At 40.9% G+C, this 21,667-nt stretch overlaps 1 protein-coding gene across 1 annotated transcript in view; it reads left to right on the top strand.

Moving 5' to 3' along the window:
- The first annotated feature begins 833 nt into the window (after positions 1-833).
- Positions 834-21,667, top strand: part of LOC138267139 (ankyrin and armadillo repeat-containing protein-like) — an 80,423-nt gene continuing 59,589 nt past the window's right edge. The window contains exon 1 of the mRNA XM_069215991.1: positions 834-929. Coding sequence (XP_069072092.1) covers positions 834-929 — 96 coding nt within the window. The remainder of the gene's footprint in view (positions 930-21,667) is intronic.

Below are 21,667 nucleotides of genomic sequence, written 5' to 3' on the forward strand. Positions count from 1 at the left end.
ACATGATAAATGTTGTCATTATACTCATCAGAAGTCAAGCAATAAATAACATGCATTTCCAAAAGCAGTAGATTTGATAGACCCCCATATTCTCGTCACAACCAAGGCATCAGCCAAGACTTATTCAACCTAGGTTTCGGGCAGAAGGTTTTCTAAGTATGTTGACTAATGTACACATGGTACAGATGCCCAGTTGCATCGCCCCATCTCTTATCTGAGATTGTGAGACTTACCCTCAGATTGACTCGAAGGGCAGTTAGACAAAATATGCATGTAACCTTCACAATTATGAGTATCAATTGACCCAGACAGGAATGTGTCAGTTCCTCTTGAACACAAGTTGCATTAATGGCCAAGAAAATGACAGGCATCAATGATCCGAGATAGAATATACATCAGTTGCATTAGAGAGTCTCTACCTCAGATGCATCAGCTATTAAATGTCTAAGCGGTCTCAACCCATAAATGCATCAGTGGTCCTAGACAGTAACTGCACATCAGTTGCCTCACACAGTTACTACAATTGACAGCCCCTCTGTGTAACAAACAGTAATGACTCCACATGAATGGATCCACACGATAATGAGTATTAATAGCCAAACACACTAAGAATCATTAATGATCCCACACAGTAACAAAGATTAATGGTTCAACACAGTAACCAGTTTCAGTACCTCTACACGGCAGCAAGCATTAACATGCTCATGTAATAATGGCCCAACTCTCTAATTACCATTAATGGCATGGCCCCACGTTAATAGCCCCACACAGTGGTAAGAAGAGTGCCATGCAGTTAAAGGCATGCAGAAGAGGAAGCAAGGATTGAGACGCAGATGATGATGGATTACACCAGGAAGAAGCAGGAAACAAAGGAGAAGCAATGCGAGAGGCAATCCAGACTGAAGAAGCACACTCTGCATTGCAAGAAGGTAAGAAGATGAAACAAGAAACTCTGAGAGATGAAGGCACCGTGAGGAGCACTGGCAGGAGAGACAAAACAGGGATAGTCAGCTATGAGAAAAAGATAGAGATCTTTTAATGGTTTCTGAGGGAGGTAAAGTAGGAAGCAAGAGCTTAAAAGACTTAAACAAAAGACATAATTAATGTGTTGTTAATCAATGATTATCTTATTGACAATGAAGTAATTTATTGTCACAGCAAAACACAATATGATACAATTCAATGGGGCTCAGTAGCAGGGTCGCAAATCCAACTATGATGACTGATTAAACGAACTACCAGTGACAGTGCCCTCTCCTCATTCTCGAAGTGGTTACCATGTCTGTAGGTTTTCTACTCTAATGTAGTCATAGGTTCAGACTACGTACTGATGTACACTCAGTCTCTACAGCGTTAGAGTAGCTTTCAGTTCAGTTCAACAGTTCAGACCCAAATTACCAGAATCACAGTCATTCCTCCTGCTGCAGAACAGGGTTTGCATGTCTAGTTCACGCTTTCATGCAGGGCCCTGTTACCGATTAACTGCTCATGCTATTGCAGTCAGCAGGTGCTGGTATGCTCTTCTCTAGCTGGTGGTCCAAGCAGCGTCTCCACCTAAATGAGTCCGCAGCAGTGGTTCCATTTCAGATTGGAGCCATGGTGGTTGAACAGGATAGCAACCCTGCAAAGCGGATGCCCATCCCTAAAGATGTAGCCTCCTGGCCGAAGCCTGATTGGGGCCTGTAGCAGGCAGTTATGATTTCTAGCCTGGGGCACATGGGGTCCTTTTTCAGGCAGTTGCAGCCAACGGGTCAGGTTCAGCTTCTACTTCAGTGGTGATAGAATCTTCTCCTCAGGATTCATGGTCAGATCGATGGCAGCAGCACCAAGTCGGAGTGTGATGCAAGTGTACCAAACAGCATGGGTTGACTTATTTTCTTGATTTCAATGCAGTCCCCTGCAAGGGCCATGCTGGAAGACCGGGAGAGCCTTGAAAACACAAGTCTATTGTACCATTGTTCCCAAGGGTTGTAGTCATCTCCAGTATGTTCCTCACACCGAGAACTCAGCTGGCCCCTCTTCCTGGACCGGGTTAAGGAAGAACTGATCAGTAACACCGTTCATAATAAGGTCCTCATTTAATTTTTTAAAGTGGAGCCCTATCTCATCCTCCCTCACTTCACTGTCTAGAGCTCTAATTTCCAGCCACAGGCATGCAGGCAATGGAATTTCACTAACTGAGTAGATTGTCCTTATCCTCCATCTCGTGCATTGTTAACCACTGGGGTTCCAAAAAATATCACATTGCTCACAGTACACAGACCTATAGCACACTCAAAGAGTCCTAGTACCAAGCATATGCTACACACTCACTGAATATGCATGCACTTCACATGCAGAATGTCAGAGCAAGGTTATGGGGTGTAGATAACTGTGGAACTTTACATAAGAGGTGTCAGTCAACTTCACTCTCTGACACAGAGAAAAAGGTCTGGTCACAGCAGGTTCACAAAACACAGTACCCTGCCACCACTGCTTTATTTGATACACCTGAAGCTGGGACCGTAGTCTAATGTCACCATGATGACACACTTTGGGCCTCATTACGAGTGTGGCTGTCTTCAGAAAGCCACATTAAAACCCTGATAGTCAGACCACCAGGGTACCACCAGCACCGCCAATATCCATGATCCCGGTGGCCTGGCAGTGGCGGAGATCGTAATCTGCCAGGACAGCGCTGCCCTGCAGATTATGAACTGATTCTCTGTCAGCCTTTTTATGGATGTAACACTGCCATGAAAAGGCTGGGGGAGAACAGGTGCAGGCGGCCACAGGAGGTCCCCTGCACTGCCCATGCACTTGGCATGGGCAGTGCAGGGGCCCCCCGGCCCAGCACCGTCGCAGTGTTCACTGTCTGCTTTGCAGACAGTGAACATTGCGAGGGTGCTGGTGCACCCTGGGGGCTACAACATTGCCGTCGGCTCGATTATGAGCCAGAGACAATGCTGAAGCCTGTTTGCCACTAGGCTGGCGGGTGGAAACTGAGGTTTCAGCCCACCGACCTAGTGGGAAACTCTTAGTAACTCCAGCAGGGTGGTTGCCACGAAGGTGGCGTCCACCCTGCTGAGAGTTTGGCCAAACTCTTAATTAGGCCCTTTGTGTGCCACTCCAGATCACAGAATATGGACTTTTCATTACCAAGGACAGGCCTAGGCCTTTGTGCACATGCTAGCTTAGCTTAGTGTGATGTGAGGGTCAAAAAGAAAGCCAGGGTAGCAGTCTCGCAAGCAGTCAGCCATTCAGGGGAGGGAACCACAGGTGTTAATCTTGCTGAAGATGTTCTCGTCCCAATAATTACCTACTCGTAAAGTAGTGTTTCACACACAAACTGAATATACACCTGCATAATTTCTCTCACCAAGATTCTTTTCTCACCAGCACTTAGTTGGTACATAATTTTAGTTGGAGCAGAGAGAAAGAAAAATATTTAAAAATGGAAAGAGGGCTAAAAACATTGCTACATTAAACAGCTGTCATTTTTTTCCATCATACTTTATTTCAACGTCCTATCAAAACAAGTGTCTATTCCCACCTAAATCAAGTTTCACAACTTTTCTTTGTAATCTCCAGATAATTACTAAAAAATACAATTGTTTCTACTTAACACATTCTTAAGTGTATTGTTTCATGGGTGCCCAATGTTTATTCTGTGTAAAAAATATCATCTGACCTTACAATCATGAAAAAATATTGTGGTGACAAGAATATAATTGGACAGAATATTGCAGATAAGAATATTATGTTTCAAAATATTTACTACTTTCAAATATAGGTGTATATAACACTGAATTTTCATTAATTTCTAATGTTGTATTAAGTTATTACTATGTTATTGCTAGTTGTTTATAATTTTTTATTTTGTACTATTTTGATAACATTCAAAGTGTTGTTTTGAGTTTATTTTAATTCTATTCATTATTGGTGGCTGTTGGGTTTTGTATGGAAGTAGGGTGAAGTTTTTAAAATCATTTTATCATTTTTCAACTTTAATTCCTTAATTAGATTAGTATTTATGTACAGTAATCAATTGATAAATTATTTAATGGCTAGTTTTTCTAAATCATTATTTGTTTATTTTAATTGGATAAGTGCATTATTAAATATCTAAAGTACTTACTTGTCTAGGTAATTGGTGTACTTTTTTAATGTATGTTTTGATTAATATGTAGTATTTTTTCGTATTTTTTATTCATTGTCATTTATGTAATGTTTTATAATGATTTCAATATTATTTGTGGGTTAGTGTTTTTACTACTTTTTATTGTTTTTAATTATTGGTAAACAATATTAAAATTCACTATTTTGCTTTTAAGCAATTTTTAAATCATTCAGTTAAACAAATTTTAAGTGTCTTTGGTTATTTATGAAAATTGATAATCTTATACTGTGATTTATGTTTTTTGCATTGTAATTGACTTTTATATTGCCTTTTCATGTTGTGTTTTTTTTTTTTAAATCCCAATTATTTTGTATTTTTTCACCCCCTTCCCTAAAGTTGTTTAGGTTGGAGTTGAAATATTAAATTTAAGTTGGATTGGCAATAGTAACCCAGCCGCACACAAGCCAACACTTTCCCTATTGATGCTTACACTTGAGCCTTACAAGGTCTCACACTCTTTCAGCATTGTTGCATTTCCTACTGTTGCTTAGGATAGAGCGGGGATAGGACATCTGTGGGGATAGTACATTGACCCCTCCAAAGTCCCACCCTTTCCATACTGTTGCTCACGTTGGAGTCAGAATAGTGAATCTGATCCCCCTCAAATTCCAACACTTTTCCTACTGTTGTTTAGGTTGGAGTGGGAGTAGTACATTTTATTCCTACAGATTTGGACTTTTTTTATTGAAGTTATTATGTTGTTAATTTTGTTTTATGTATGTTTTTTCTTCATGTTTGTATTCTAATGGAGTTTAGTTGTTTGTTTTATATTTATTTCACTTTTTTAGATGTATTACTGGGGAAATAGAATTGTAACTATATTTTAAAATGTTGTTTTTGTGTGGTTTTATATATTTTTATTTTATTTTTATTTTTGTTGCGTAAAATGAATTATAGTAGTGTAATTTTTAAATGTCATTTTAACTATTTGATAATTAGATTTTATCATTTTAATTAGCATTTAAGTTTTTTTTTAATAAAATGTGATTTATATTTTTATTTTATTTTGTAACTTGTTTGAGTAAAATGAATTATAGTAATGTGACTTTAACAAATAATTTTTATGATTTAATAATTATATTGTATAATTTAACTTGTATTCTCTATTTTATTATACATGTATATAAACACAGTGCTTTAAAAATATTTTGGTATTTGTAATTTATATATTTTATCATTTATTTGTTTGTTTAGGTTTAATTTTAATTATTTTTTCAATACCTTTATTTGTAAATTAATTTGTTTTTATTTAGAAATATTGTTGTATCTATTATTTTAGTAAGTATAATTTTGTATACATTTTGCTCATTTTCGGCACTTAAGATGAGTGTATGGTTTCATTGGAATTATTTTGAGTCCATATTCACAAGTAGGTAGCTATAGTTAGGACTAGTTTCCATTGAAAAAATGCTTTTGACTTGCCTATATCTTTGGCACTGGTTCATGAATCTTCACAAACTTTTCCAAAATCCTTCAATGCTCACTTGCTCTGCTGTCTGGAAAGTCTTGGGGTGATTCGTCACGCAGGTGCAGAGAAAAAAGGGGGTTCCAAAACACATTTTCCCCTTGTTTATTTTCATAGGGATTTTGAACACAAGTACAGCATGAACCGCTGGATGGATTTACACCAAATTTAGCCAAAATCTAGCTCTTGGTCTAGAAAGCACCCATTTTATGATTTGTTGTAAATCTGTTCAGTAGTTTTCTATTTATTCAATGAAAACCACATTTGTATATACATGGATGTGAATCCTCCTTGGATCCTCAGCAGATTCAGAGGAAAAACAAGGTCCTAATTGGCTGGCCGTAACCTGAAAGAAAAGTTGCAGCCACCATTTTGTTTCTTGCATTGCCATGGGTGATGAAAAAACGGTGTAAAAACATAGAAGGTGTCAGGATACAAGTATCCTGACCCATAGGACACATGGAGGGGTGCCATTTTTTTGGCCTATCCACAGATCCTTGAATCCTCCTTGAATCCAGAAAAAAACAAGGCCTTGATTGACTGGACAGAACCTGACAGAAATATTAAAGTGTGCGTTAAAAAAAACCATAGAAATTCACTGAAGAAAACAAAGGTTACAGGGATGTTATAGTTTGGTTGACATTTTACCATACAAAACCATAGAAATTGAGCAGTTATAGTTATTCTTATAGTTATACTTATCTGAAAAAACTATAACTCGTGTCTGAAAGTAACTTTGGGCAACGAGTTTTAGTTTCTTAACATAAGTATAACTAAACGTATAACTATAACTGCTCAATTTCTATGGTTTGGGATGAGTTAAAACGTCAACCTAACTATAACGGCCCTATAACTTTTATTTTTTTCAGTAAATATTCCTACTTATGTAATCTCTATTTAGGACCACTGTATTTTGTAGATAATATTTTGTAGTCTACATTGTAAGTGTCTAAATTTGATATTTAGGACCATAATATTTGTGCTGCAGTCTTTTGTATCACAATATGTTTGACATATTTATTTCATAGAAGCATAACTAGCAACTCCACATGGGTTCATGTGATAACATTCCTTTCTCTTCTCCTTCATGGAGCGCTATTTCTAAACTCAGAAGTTGGGAAGAGTGCTTCATTTCTTCATACTTGAGTCAAAATATTTACACCTCCATTCCTAAAAATCGTTTCAGGTTCACATGCAAATACTTTTCCTGAAACATGTAGATGAATGCCAAAGGCAAACGTTTTAAGCAAATGACTTGAGATGACTACTGCCCCAGAAAGGCTATGGGGGTCATTCTGATGCCGGGGCCAGGGTTGGCGGGAGCACCGCCAACAGGCTGGCGGTGCCCCGCAGGGCATTCTGAAGCGCCGCGGTCAGAAGAGGAAAACCGGCGGTCTCCCGCCGGTTTTCCGCTGCCCATAAGAATCCTCCATGGCAGCGCAGCTCGCTGCGCCGCCATGGGGATTCTGACACCCCATACCGCCATCCTGTTCCTGGCGGCTCTGCCGCCAGGAACAGGATGGCGGTATGGGGTGTCGTGGGGCCCCTGGGGGCCCCTGCAATGCCCATGCCAATGGCATGGGCATTGCAGGGGCCCCCGTAATAGGGCCCCACTTTGTATTTCAGTGTCTGCTCTGCAGACACTGAAATACGCGACGGGTGCAACAGCACCCGTCGCACCTTCCCACTCCGCCGGCTCCATTCAGAGCCGGCGTCCTCGTGGGAAGGTTGATTTCCACTGGGCTGGCGGGCGGCCTTTTGGCGGTCGCCCGCCAGCCCAGTGGAAATCCCAGAATCACCGCAACGGTCTGACGACCGCGGTGCGGTGTTCTGGCGGGGGTACTTTGGCGGGCGGCCTCCGCCGCCCGCCAAGGTAAGAATCAGGGCCTATGTTATGGAAGATTTATGACAGAAATCATGAAGGCCATGGTGGGTCAACTGCCAAATTGCTGGGGTATAGGAGGCCCCGCCTCCATTGGCAAACCATTTTAAGTCCACTGCATTGCAAGTTAACTGCTTGTTCTGAGTTTTTTCTCCACAAGATTTTCTGCTAACATGGAGAAAACACTTTCAGTGCAAACTGACAGTGCCAACCAGTCTATTGTGCCATGGAGACATAAGACTGTCCGGGGCCCTATTACAGATAGAGCACACTTTTCCTGTTTGTGCCATAGCACACCTTTAAAAAGGTGCACCAGGCACAAACAGCAAAGTTAGCCCTACTATGGAGAGTGCGCTGCCTTTAGGGCAGCCGCATACTTAGGCTGCCCAAGGGGAGAGCACATTCAAGTGAAATATGGAGAGACAGCTATAATGCCACGCTGTGCAAAATGCCTGCACTTTTATGAAGGATTAGAGATCCACTTGCAGGCGGATGCAGAGAGTTACCACACCTGCCTGCAAATGTATGTTGGGATAGTCCATTGTACTCCCTTGCCTCACTCCAGAGGGCTACCATCAGGGTGCTCACTAAAAGTGACCCACCTTTTTATGGCACACTTCCTGTGTGCCTCCTGGCAGCTTATTTGCCTTTGTACCCATGTCCATAATACAGAGGTAGAGCAGAGGTAAAGATATTCCCTCAGTTGCATGGGGCCATGCTAGGTGTGCACCAGCACTCTCTGTCTTACAGAGGGGCCGTAGAAGTGTCTGTGGCCCCTTTTGTTATATCGAAGTGCTGCATAGATGCACAAAGTAGGCGCACATGCCCGTTACACCTCGCAGGGCACCTTCTAAAATATGGCCCCTGGTACTTCTTTAATTTTCCAAGCCCCCTAACATTTGATTTTTATTGGAAAATGTCATCCTGTTGCTTTTAACTTGCTGGAAGTTTGTGTCATGAGGTGTGCAGAACAGATATATTTTTTCCTGCCCAGGACCGCCTTGCTGTGCTTGTAAGGCCTGGAGAAGAAAAAGAACAGGATACACAGTGTCAGTAGTCCCTCTTAAATGGGGTGGGCTATCTCACGCCTCATCTGAGAGTGGACCTTTGCTGCACAATGTGTTCCCAACAGTGGAGTGCGCAGTGCTTCTGCCACCGGAAATGAAGCACTCTTCCTAACTTCAAATGAGATGGGAGATCGAAGAGCTAGATAGATTAGCATCTAACAAATTTTTGGCAGATGCCCCAGTATCACCCAGTTCTAACTGTCCCCATCTGTTTTTTATTACCATCGACCATTCAAATACCATAGACTTTAAAATGGGACAGGATACCCATCCAGCGAATATGACATTTTTAAATCACGAGGCAGTATTTTGAATTTGTTTTAATATATAGTTCCCACAATCTTACCACTTTCTGGAAGTAACTACATTTGAATCATTTGTAAATTGAAAATAAAGGATAGGTGTCAGACTGTAGTGTTACTGCCTATCACCCTCTTTGCACACCAACATACACTAGAGCAATAATACCTAACCAGAGTTTGAAGAAGGACTAAAGAAAAGGAAATACATAGAAAATCGAGCGCACGGTTCGATAAAAGATAAGCAGGTGGTTAGAAAATGTTATAAGTGAATGACATTCACGTTGTCCTGTTTGCCAGTATCAATAATTAGCCTAAAAGGTGCATATTAGTTATAAATAGTATCTTTGTTTAAGGGCCTATTCTGAAATAATTAGCAAGACTGAACTAAACATTTAATCAAGTTCACAGAGGTAGATAGGTGGTACAAATAGGTCCAGCAAACCACTCTGTTCTGCTTGTGCACAGTGGGTTTAATAAAAAACGGGAAATACGAAAACATGTAAATAAAGAACAAAATAGTTGTGAAGTTGGCAATCTCATGTAGCCCGTCTGCAGCCCACCTTAATGGCTCTTGATTTTCTTTAAAAGCTCTGTCCCTTGGAGATGTTCACAATTATGTCATCTCCCTTAATTACTGACCACCCACTGCATGGGCATTTGCCCGTGACAATACCTTCCCCCTAACCGCCCATGCCACCAGCATTTTGTTCCCATAGCACAGTAACTGATATGAGGATGGTGAGGCAGGTTTTGTAACCCTAACTCACACACCAGCTACTGCTACTTCGGGAGCTTCGACCCTTCCCACCTCTCCTCCTCCTGCATCCTCTGCATACTCCACCTCAGAACCTCCGCTTTCCGTCCCCACTGTTCCATTGTTGGTGATGTGCTTGCGACGGGGGGTGGACACATCTTGAGCATAGAAGGCCACACAGCTGAGATCGCACAGGACACCATACACTCAGACTTCGTGTTGGGTTCAGACATGTCCATCGGAAGTCCGGCAGTCCCCTTTATTCTTAAGTTTACGTCACTGAACTGGATCAGCCTACTGGGGTGACAACAGGAGGGTCTTCACAGATTCCCCTCTGTGAATCAGACATGTGGGCTGGCCCATCCCACACACAACACCCACCTCCTCCTCCTCTTTTGTGCATCTGCCCGCTTGTCTCCACCACAGACTCTCCTGCTCCACCAACCTGTACATACATATTCACCTTTCGTGGCTGGGCCCAGAATGCCAGTACACTTTAACTGGGGCGTTCAAATGAAGAGGGTTGGATAAAATGTAAACACATATGCATTTGCAGAAAAACATTTCTAAAATCACACACAGGTCGTAATGGCACAAACCCATTCTTGTTTAAGATCCATGCTTCTTTAATATAATTCTATACCAACTTCTATTTTTCTTTTTATATTAAAAATACCTACAGTTATCTAGATGAAGCAATTAAAAGGATACTATACACAATACATAGTAAAACGAATAGTTAGACTTATTTGTATCAACAATGAATACATTTCTGTGCAATTTCATAACTTTCATTATATTTTTTGTGCTCACCCTCCTTGTTCTAGCATAACGTTCACTCTAGTCTTCCACCAAGACACACAGGGTACTTTAGAAGGGTACTTTAGAGACCAACTTCGCATTGACTTCAGATCTAGGCCAATCTCTGGTTTTCCACTGGTGCATGACTTTACCTGCAAGACACACCTTCATTTCCTTGTACGTTGGAGTTGATGTCTCCTCATTACCTCATTGGAGTCTTGACTTAAACCTTAAATTGTGCTATTATTTTTAGTTTGTGATTTTAACTTTCTCACTTTTGTTTTAGTTTGAGTATGGTTTCCAGCAGGGACAGTGGTTGGGGAGCCAATCACTGCACTCAAGAGTGACAGAGTCTTGTTGGTGTTTTGTTTTACCAAACCTCTTTGTTCTAGAATGGGGCACACTCTACGCTTTCACCAATGAAACCCCTTACTCATGACGGGTGTTCATCAGTCCCTGGATCACATCTAGCGCCAGAACCCCTGGCCTACAGAGTTCAGACTCATGTTTCCATACTGACTTATTCTAAGTCACCCAGCAGAAGACCTATATCCCTCTTTTATTTTGGTTCTGTCACCTGTCATCACTGCCTACATACTCTCCCCACATTCCCCTTCAGCAAGACTGTCTCTTTTGTGGACATACCTAGGACCCTTGCCCCTGTTTTGTTTGAATCTGTTTATTAACATTTTACGTTTTTGGCTTACATCCATATATACAGCAGATAATGGTAGTGTGGCAACATCAATGTATTACATGACAGATATATGTTGTACAGAGCATCATGAAACATTAAATCGTGTAATTGTTATCCCTATATCTGCAAAGTAGCAAACCATCTATGGTGCATAGCAGATGCACAAGGGAGATACACATGATGTCCCTTCATAGAATAGTCGCATAACATATGGTATCTGGTTGTACCTACAAGAAAATTTCAGGTGTGTTTACGTAAAAGAGAAATTACAACCCAGGTGCATTATGTTGCATCGGAGAAAGGCGGTATTTGGTGCATAAAAAAAACTGATTGATCTCTGTCGGGTGAGGTAGGCTCTATGGAGGACATAATGTTGCACGAGGTGGAAGTGAGCAGTCCATGGTATCCTAGTAGGGCTCTCTAGAACTATGCTCCATTCCTTATCTGTGGTTGGGCGGCCCAGATCTGATTCCCAGTGGTGGCATGGGGGAGAAGTGATGTTGCTGTGTGTGTGCTTATGGATTCAGCGAACCAGTGGGTTAGATGCGTGCCTGCACCCATGATGTGTCCCTACGGTATACTGAGGTGCATGAGACCTTCCTGTTGCATATCACCCCAGATGTTCCCCAGCACTCTTATCAGTGAGTTATAGAAACGAAATTACTTCGGAGGTGGTGCTCAATCTTCTATCAGGGTTCTGGTGGTATGAGGATATAGTCATGATACAGGTCGCCAAGTGTGTTGATCCCTGCAAGTGGTTAGTTCAGCCTGCAATGTGATCGGTCCTCCACAAGGAGCACCGAGCAATGGGATCTCTGGGTCATATGGGTGGATATTTTTGGTGATAGAGAGGCACCGTTTATAGAGCGGCAAGTGACCCTTGTTAGTGTGGGGCCAGGTATCTGGGTCATTGTGCAGGAGTGAAATAAATGAAGTAGGGCTGACAAGTCCCAGGCTTGGGTGACAGTGGTAGTATCAGTTAGGTATAAACCAGCCATCCATCGGGCCACCAAGGGGAGTTGGTAGGCTACATAATATTGCTCGAAGTTAGGGACCGCCAACCCACCCTTATCTGTGAGCAGATAGAGTTTCTGCAGTGCCACACAACAGCATGTGTTGTACCAGACAAGTGACTGCATCACTCTCCCAAGTGAAGCAAAAAAGGGTTTCCGAATTTAGAGGGGAAGATAAGTGAAATAATATAGGAACTGGGGCAGCATAATCATTTTAATAAGGGTAATGAGGCCTGCCACTGAGAGCAGGAGGGATTGCCGAAACACCACCTGAGCGCACACTGATGTTAGCACTTTTGTAAGATTCCCATCATACAAATCATTAGGCGAATGATAGGTGCAAATACCCAAATATTGAAATGTATAAGATTGCCACAGTAAACAAATACATTTGAGTGTGGGTGCTGGATCCACTATTGTGGGATCAAATGAGAAGAGACAGGATTTGGTCCAGCTGACTTTCAGACCTGACAATCTGCAAATCTGTTAAAAATGGAGGCTATGGCAAAGATACTGAATGTATACCTTCTCCTAGTGCTATTCCCCAGGTGTGTCCACTGGTGCAAATAAAAAGAGGGGAGAAAGGGGACAGCCCTGATGTGTGCCTCTGACAATGGAAACTGGTTCACCGATGAGGGCACTGGTCTCTACCAGTGTCAGTGGAAGAGTACAAAGTAGTTTGACTGAGCTAATTAATCAGAGTCCAACACCATAGCACTGTAGGACCAAGAAAAGAAAAGGCCATTCCAGGGAGTCAAATGCCCTCTACAGATCCAGCACCATGCAGACGGATTGTGACCAAGGGCATATTCCAGCACACTGAAAAATCTACGCAAATTAAAAGAGGTGTTTTGGGCCTGGACAAATCTGTTTTGGTCCGGATGCTCCATTTTCAGTACTAAAGGTGCTAGACGATCTGCAAGTACCTTGGCCAGGATGTTATATTGGAGTTTAAGCGGGCTAAAGGCCTATAGGTTACCAGTGCAGTGTGATCTCTGTCGGACTTGGGGAGAGATGTGAGCAATGCTTCTGCTCACAAAGTTGGCAAGCAGGAAGCCTGAAGTGCCTTGTCATAAACATGTTAATAGATGGGGGGCTAATAGTGGAGCGTATGCCTTGTAGAATTCGGAAGGCAGGACATCTGGCCCTGGTGGCTTGCCTGTGGCTAAGGAATAAATGACTTCCTGAATTTCAAAGAAGGCAATGGGATCAATGAGTTCTGCCTTCTGTTCAGGCATCACCTGGGGACAGTGACACCAGCAAGGAATGGCACAGTGCAAAGTAGTGTTGGTGAGATCCTCATGTAAGACACTTTGTGTGTGGAGAAGCTCCCCCTGGGTTGCCCGCAGTTCTGAAATTGGTTGACGGAGCCTCTCTTGTGGGATGAGCCAAGTAATGGCCCAGACTTATCAGCCCTGGCAGAGTTTTGGCAGAGTGGGGTGCATAGTTGAGACAACAAAGTCTCTCCAGAATGGCAATATGTTCCTGTTGTGTGCGCTTTAGGTTAACTCAGTGGACAGGAACCTTTATGGCGTGAGTCTTGTGTTTCAGCATGTCACGTTCAATTTTCGTGATATCTATGTCTAGTTGGCGTTGGATATTCCAAGAGGTGCACTATTCACTTACCGTGACCTTAAAGGCATCCCATTCAATTGGATTGGACATGACGGTGTTAGAATTTAACCTTGAAATAGTCTGTGATGGCAGTGTCTAGGAAGGTGGAAAATGGTGGTAGGACTCTTGTCTCTGTAAATCTAAGCTCCCTTTTTTGCTATTTACTTAACATCCTCTCCTTTTCCAAATACCAGTGAGAACATTTTCAATTAGTCCTTGACTACCAACCTTACCATTTCTTTTTAACTGGAAACTGGCTCAACACATCCTCAGACTCCAATATTACAGCTTCTATTCTTCACGGCTACTCAGTTTTTCATCCTATTTGTAGCGGCAGCGTTGCCATCATTCATCGCTCAGACCTGCCATGCACCACTTACAATGTAGCTGGAGAAGGTTTTACCTTCTCCATTCAAGCCAACTAATTTTTTCATTATCAGGTGCATTGATATTTTAGTCCCTGGACCCAGAGACAATTTTTACAGTAATTTTTAGAACATGTATCCTCTATATTTTAAAGTTAGCCAGTTTTCTCATCCTTGGTAGTGTAAATGTTCACCTTGAAGACAAAAATACCTCCAGTGCAAACCATTTAATAGATAATCTGCAAGCCCTAAAGATTTTTCTTCCCAGCTCTTTCACTACCCATCAAGCTGAACATTTTCTTGGCACATTTTCTCAAATGTCATCTCTATTTCTGTTTTTCCAGGTGTTCCCATTCCTAGGACTTATCATCTTGGAGTCCCTTTCTTACTTTGTATCCCTCAACATAACCTCTGCATATCAGTAGCAGCTACAACTAGGCTCAAGCAGGTTTTATCTAACATCAATTCTCAACATTCGAACAATGTATTATTTGCTTCCGCTCCAGCTCTTCCCACTGGTGCTTCTTCAGCAGTAACAGCTTTTAATTCATGGATTTCCTCTGGATTCCTTTAGCTTCCATAAAGACATCACTGTACCACGGAAGACTACTCACTTTTTCATGGTACATGAAAGTGCTTCAAGAACATGGAGAAAAAAAATCTAAATTCCTCTCTACAGCTGTTTGTAAACCTACTATCAAAGAACAGCTGAAAACCAGAAAAGCTCATTTAAACTACTAACTTGGCTCCACAGAATTTATATCAACATCTGTTTAAGATTTTTCATATAGACAGGAAATGCAAATCAAGCATCAGCGTCCATAAAATTTAAATCAGTCACATGTCACACTCAAATTCATGTAAAGTTGCAGTATCACAACAAAAGCCACAGTGTAAATTCAGTATATTAACATTATTAACAAGAGTGTCAGGTCATGTGCTGAGTGGTGGGGGACAACATAGTGGCTTCTTAATTCAACAAGTCCTGTGCCCCCACAGGGGTACTATAAGGAAACTGTGTTAAACATCTGGGGAGAGGCACATAGCACAGCAAGAGCCCTAGCAGCTGGGGCTAGAGGAGCCACTGGAAGACCATGGGTTATACACTACTGACGTCTCCAGAGGGCACCCCCATCCTCCAACCCAGGCTCTTCAGAAGCATCAGTTGACCACACTCAAGATACTATTTTCTCAACAAAATCTCAGGTATCTACATAAAGTTTTAGCAGACTCTCCAATGCTGCACTACTGCGCATCATGTATCCTGCTCTGATTCTGCTACCCTGCTGGAACTTCTCCTCATATCAGCTGAACCGGTTACCTTATACATCAAAGCCATCAAATCTGGGTGCCTTTTGGTCTATATCCAACCTCTCTTTTTTGCTGCTGACGTATTTACTAACTGTGCCTTTTGTTCAGGAACACTGTACTGGAAATATCCTCTGGTGTCCCTGTCTTATAAACAGTCTCCTCTGACCCCTCAGTACATGCCAATTGTTTTTCTATATAGATGCTGCCATTCCCTGCTAAATACTTAGGAAACATGTCAATAAACCCCTTTCTAATTTTCTCTTAGTCAATACAGAAGATATCAGATCCATTTGAGATCAGGGATGTTCAATAGCCCTGATCCTACTTGAGCTTTTCATTACATTTGATACAGTACCTCATAACATCTTTGTCTGTCATCTTTGTATCATAGGTGGCTTTATCCTTGTTCCATTCTTTTCTATCCAATCACACTCAAGCAGTCTTTCTTCCTACCTTACTTTGAACTCTGCATCTCTTGATATGGTGTTCCGAGGGCTCCTTCATTAACTCCATCCTATTTAAGGGCATATTTATTAAACATTCACACAACACAGGACAGCAACCAAAGGTACTGTCCTAAATTGTATGAATGGGAGTGGGTTAAACAGCGCCGTATCTATTAAGATATGACACTCAGCAGTTCTTTACCTGCTCTGGTGCACTTGAGGCTGGCTAGTGCTCATGCAGACACCTTAGCACATTGGTGCAAGGGTGCCTTTGTTATGGACAGGATTGTGTTTGTACAGGAAGGGATAGCAAAAACACTCAGAAGAGGCAATTTAATCTTTCTATGCATGACGCAAAATGGGTCAGGCTCAGAAAGAAAGAGTAACAAGGAGAAATAAACATATTTCCGTGTTACACCATGATTAGGGCGAAGTACTATTTTGGTGCCATACTAGGTTCACTGATTTCAGTAAACCTCTGATTGCATCAAATTCCAGGGGTAGATGCACAGGAATATCCATTCTCTACCCATGGAATGTCTACCACTATGAAATATAACACAAGCTATTGCAGCCCGCTGCGTTGTGTTACATTTCTTCAAAAACTCAAGCAAGGCGTTGCAAATTGCCCCTTGGGTGGCTTTGTAAATCTTACTTATGCCTTTGTGTTCCATTGAATCATATTGTGCCACACATGAACAATGCAAAGGCTAAGTAAGTCCAAATGTATAAGTCACTTGTTTATCATCTCCTATGCTGATGACACTCAGATTGTCACTTCTATCTCTAGGAACATCTCCTGAACTCAAGAAAAGTTAATTTCCCTCATATCTTTGGTGTAAAAGTGGATAAACACCAACCATTTTAAACTCAAATGTGACAAAAGTGAAGTACTTCTTTTTGGCAACTGGGCTTCTGATCCTCCTCCTAGTAGCCTACTGAACTCAGAGCACATCCACTCCAGTAGCATCTGATGAAAATCTTGACTTTCTCATTAATTCTAACCTGAGACAAATCAATCAGGTTTCTGCTGTCTTCTTCCCTGCCCTAAGATATTGTTAGCGCGTCAGACCTTATTAAGTAAACTTACAAGGGAGATGCAAATAGGTTGATGAACCCTTTGACTCGCTTTGAGGTTTTCCCACCATATATATCCTGGACGTGCAGATCAGTAATCAATAACATTAGTAATCAATAGGAGTCAGAAATTGTCACACACCATGACCTTGCAGTCATGAATAACCACACCTTTATGTAAACGTTACAATATTTATTTCCCTTTATTAACAATGCTAATGTAACATAAGTCAATCTCAAGGTCAATTGATAAACATACAGAAACAATACTGGCAGTCCAAAGCAGCGAAAAAACGCAATCAAATCAAAGCTTAAGCTACTACACATCCTAAAGTTACAGTACAGATTAATAGCAAGAATAACTGTGCAAACGAAATTACATACATTTAGTTTCAGCAAGGAAAATACATCAGCTGTTATTTCATATAGCGAACTTTATCAGTGAGCTCCCTAACTAGCACCAGATTAGAATAGCATGTTTGGGTTTTATGCAAAACAATTTAGTCAGCACGAAATTGGATAAACATCTAATTATGGCCCTATCAAAATAGTGGTTGGTACCTAGAAACAAAAACAAATAGGCATAGCAAACATCATCAGTGATAGTATACCTCTCCTCAATTGGATCGGCAAGCTAAGATAGTCTTCGTCATCAGGACATCAGTCTGGTCAGAGAGGCATCAGAATTCAGCATCAGAGTTCAGAAAAGGTGAAGTCTCTTTAAGCAGTAAAGTTAAGCACGTCTCTTCTCAAGACGGCTAAGAAAGTTATAGCTGTCATAACGGCAAAATAGAAAATGAGCAAAAGGTCTAAACTCTCAAGAAGAATGGGGAGAATGGCTCATCTGGCCAGTTCAAAAGAAGAGAGCTAATGGCACCTCTTCTCTTGGTGCTAAGTTAGATTTCCCAAAACTACTTCCCACATCCTAATTGGTCAAGGGATCGCATGTTCACACTTTGTCCAATAAAACCAAAACTCCAAATCTATAACTTTACTAGCACATGGTTCACATGTTGGAGATTGGCTCCTTTCATTCTGTTCTTGTCACTCGGCTCGTCAGGTATCAATATTGTTGCCGCTTATACTCCAATCAGTGAGTCCATTGTCTTCTCCTAGGAAGGTCAGTCTTACACATATCACATTAAACATTGTTACATTAGCAAGTACAGCATCTTCTAGCAAGCAGTTCCCATGAGAAAGACTTTTAGCTACGAGCGCATAAACAGTACAGTGGAAAATCACAATTTAATTCTCTAAGTAGACATTTTATTAAACACCCTAAGAAATGCAGCTTGATATGACGCCGTGCAACTAGGCCTAGACCTCGCTAAGTTAAGGCCTACAATTAATAAAGCTAATGCATAACCTTAATATGACATACTACTACATTAATCAAACATAAGCTTGTCATTTCATATTAATAAGCCATTAATAAATGCACTTTGTGAACATTGGGGGCCACTCAAGTAGTCGCGCCTTCAAATACGTGCAATATTTTTCTCTAAGTTATTATATTTTCGACGCCATTTAAACACTCAAAATACATGAATATTCATTAATAACTCATTAAACTTCTGCGTTAGCAATATCAAACATAAAATCACCCCTGTACTTCCCATCTCTTGCCATAAACCATTATTCAGGATCTTATCTCTTCCTGGCTGGGCTATGGCAATTACCTGTATCTGGGCCTTCTCCATTATCTTATAAACAAATAAGAAGTACTTGTTAAATAAACAGTTGTATATGAGACAGTACAAAAAGTATCTACTGAAGTCACTGCAATTGTCCTTTGAAAGAGAACACCATATTATGTGTCTTTTTAGGATGGTATGAGATACAGACAAAAAACATATTGAAGAGGCGAAGCAGTTTCCAATGCAGTTCCTCTTGAGTTTTAATAACAATGTCCAAATTCAATTCAGTCAGTTACTCAGCAATGCTGCCATGTGTCACAGTCTTTATATCTAATATGTTCCATTCAGACCCCACAGCCAACACGTGTTTCGTCCATCGACTTCATCAGGGCTGCAATTTTACCAAACAAAATCCACATCAGCAAATTTGGACTGTCATCAGGTCCCAAAAGAATTCCATAGAACCGTCACCACACCCGAACGTGGGATGGATAAAAGTGAGCTTCTAGTGAAACAGGTGCTAAGAAGTAAAAAAACACACTGTAGTGTACATGCCTGTGGCTATATCACTAATTATGAACAAAAACTAAAAAGTTCCCAACTAAGACCTATTAATATAAGTCCAAATGTGTCTAAAAAAAAAGGGAGAGACTGTAAATAATATACATCTTAAGTAGCTAAAGTTCCATAATATCAAACAAAAAACAGAAAGTAGATGTGACAAAAGATATATGTAAAGCCTGCCAGTGTTCATGCACACTGACAATATTGTGAGGTCAGGAATAATCAGTAGGAAAATATATTACCTATGAGGCAAATCAGCCTTAGACCTCAAATCTTGAAAAATGTTTAATTAGATCACCCATTAATGTGCTATTGTGATGCACATCTCCAAACTCCACTCCGTAATATCGCCTTCCCAATCTGTTGAATAATATGTATATTACTAACTCAGTAATACTTGCAATGATTAACTCGTAAATGGTAAGTAATCTTACACCTTTGCAAAAATTGTAGCGCAATTGTTTGAATGGCCACTATCATAAATATCAAAATAACCCACCTGTCGAGAGAATTCCGGAGAGACTATCGCTAAAACGACTTCTTTCGTGTTCGCGAGTACGCATCGATCTCGCGTTCCAATGCTATTTTATTATCTCTGTTGATGGAAGTGAAAAGAGGACTATAAGAGTTCCTCTGTGAGAAACGCAATGCCTGCATATGGCATAAACGGGAGGCACTGAAATAGTAGAAGGACTATTGCCGGTGCGGTCATTTTTAAGAAGAAAAGGAGAAATCAAGAGTTTCTAATCATTTTGGCTAATTTGAATAGACAGAGGACTTGGTACAAGCACCCTTAGTGCAATCGCAATGCCTATGTATGGCATTGCTCAATAAAAGGCTAATTAATAAAGAGATATCTTATTTGAAAAATACATAACGCGGTCTTATTGGTAAATGTAAGTGGATTGCAAAACTAGAGCAACTATGGAACATATTGGCTAACATGAAAATGAGGGGTGAATAAGTGATAAGTAATAGTGTTATCACATACAACTAAACAGAATAGAAAGATAAGAAGAAAACTGTGATAATGATGAGGTAGACTGGGACTTCTGATCCTTTTGTCTTTAATGATGTAAATTATTGGCAAAGCAAATCAGTCAAAAGTAAACCACTTAACGGTCAAAATGTGACCCCCCCATTATTGAACATAGAACAATTGTAAATCATGAACAAAATACGTCACCTTCTTAATATTTACATATAAATAATGTCCAGGTATCTATACATGTTAACTTCAATTCCATGACATGCACTTGATTATGTGTTTATATATTTAACACAATCACTGACTACAAAAGCAACAGATATATTCTACGTAGTTGTTCGATCTCTGTCACTTGTTATCCTTGAATACCACCTTCTACTGTCCTTGTACTCCTTGGACAGAGGTTATCTTTTAAGACAGCAAATAATATATGTATCTATCCCTAATCTCCTAGGCAATATTCTAATTCAAGATCTGTATTGAGACCTGCCTCAACTGCTCTGAGGCGCAATATCCACAATGCCTCCTTCCTACGTAGAGCTAATTCTCTGTTACCCCCTCTGGGGTCTAATGTTGTGTGTTCAATACCAAAAAATTCAAAACTTTTGTGAGAACCCTGGAATTCACATGTCATTATATGGGCTACTAACGGATATCTTACATCTTCATGTAATAGTGCCCTTGCATGCTCCCCTATCCTCACTCTGATTGGATGAATTGTACTGCCCACATAGAAGCGATTGCATTTGCAAGAAACAATGTAAACCACAAATGAAGTGCTACAATTAATATGAGATCTGATCTTAAAAGTTTGGCCTGTGTTGTTAGTAAATTCTTTCTTACCCTGGGAGGCCCATTTGCATAATCCACAATGCCCACACCTGAAAAAGCCCGTCCTGTGGGCAGATAACCAGTCATCTCTCCTGTGCACTGTCGGGAAACTAGGGCTGAGAAGACTCCTAAGAGATCTCCCTCTGCGATATGTGATTTCAGGTTTGTTCGCAATAATACCCCTCAGAATGTCATCTTGTTGTAAAATGTGCCAATGCTTATGGACATATTTCCGCAACAGCTTTGAAGTTTCAGTGTAATCCGTGACCAATCTCACCTTGTCAGAATCCTCCTTTCGTGTTGTGTGCTCCCTGGGTTTTAATGTATCTTCCCTAAGGACATTATCTTGTCTTCCACTATCAGGTGGTTTAGAACTCAGTGGTTTGACTGATCCTTAACCTACGTAACCGATCATCTATTTCCTCTCACTTACCCAGTCCTCCATGGTTTCCTATCAGAAAGAGATCAATCTTTAAACCTCTATGTATCATTCACAATGCCTTATTCAATTCTGGCACTTCATTCATCCAGAGAAAACTGTTGCCTATACCCCCTCACGTGCTCTACAGTCTGCTCACCTTAAACCCATTTTGCTTCCTATGAAACAATCCGTCGCACCCATATTGGGGGCAGATTTTTCTAGTCGCTAAATAGTGGAACCCTTTACTTCCCAATATTAAAGTGATGAAATCCC

The sequence above is a fragment of the Pleurodeles waltl genome, chromosome 12 (assembly GCF_031143425.1).
Source record: "Pleurodeles waltl isolate 20211129_DDA chromosome 12, aPleWal1.hap1.20221129, whole genome shotgun sequence".
Lineage (NCBI taxonomy): Eukaryota > Metazoa > Chordata > Amphibia > Caudata > Salamandridae > Pleurodeles > Pleurodeles waltl.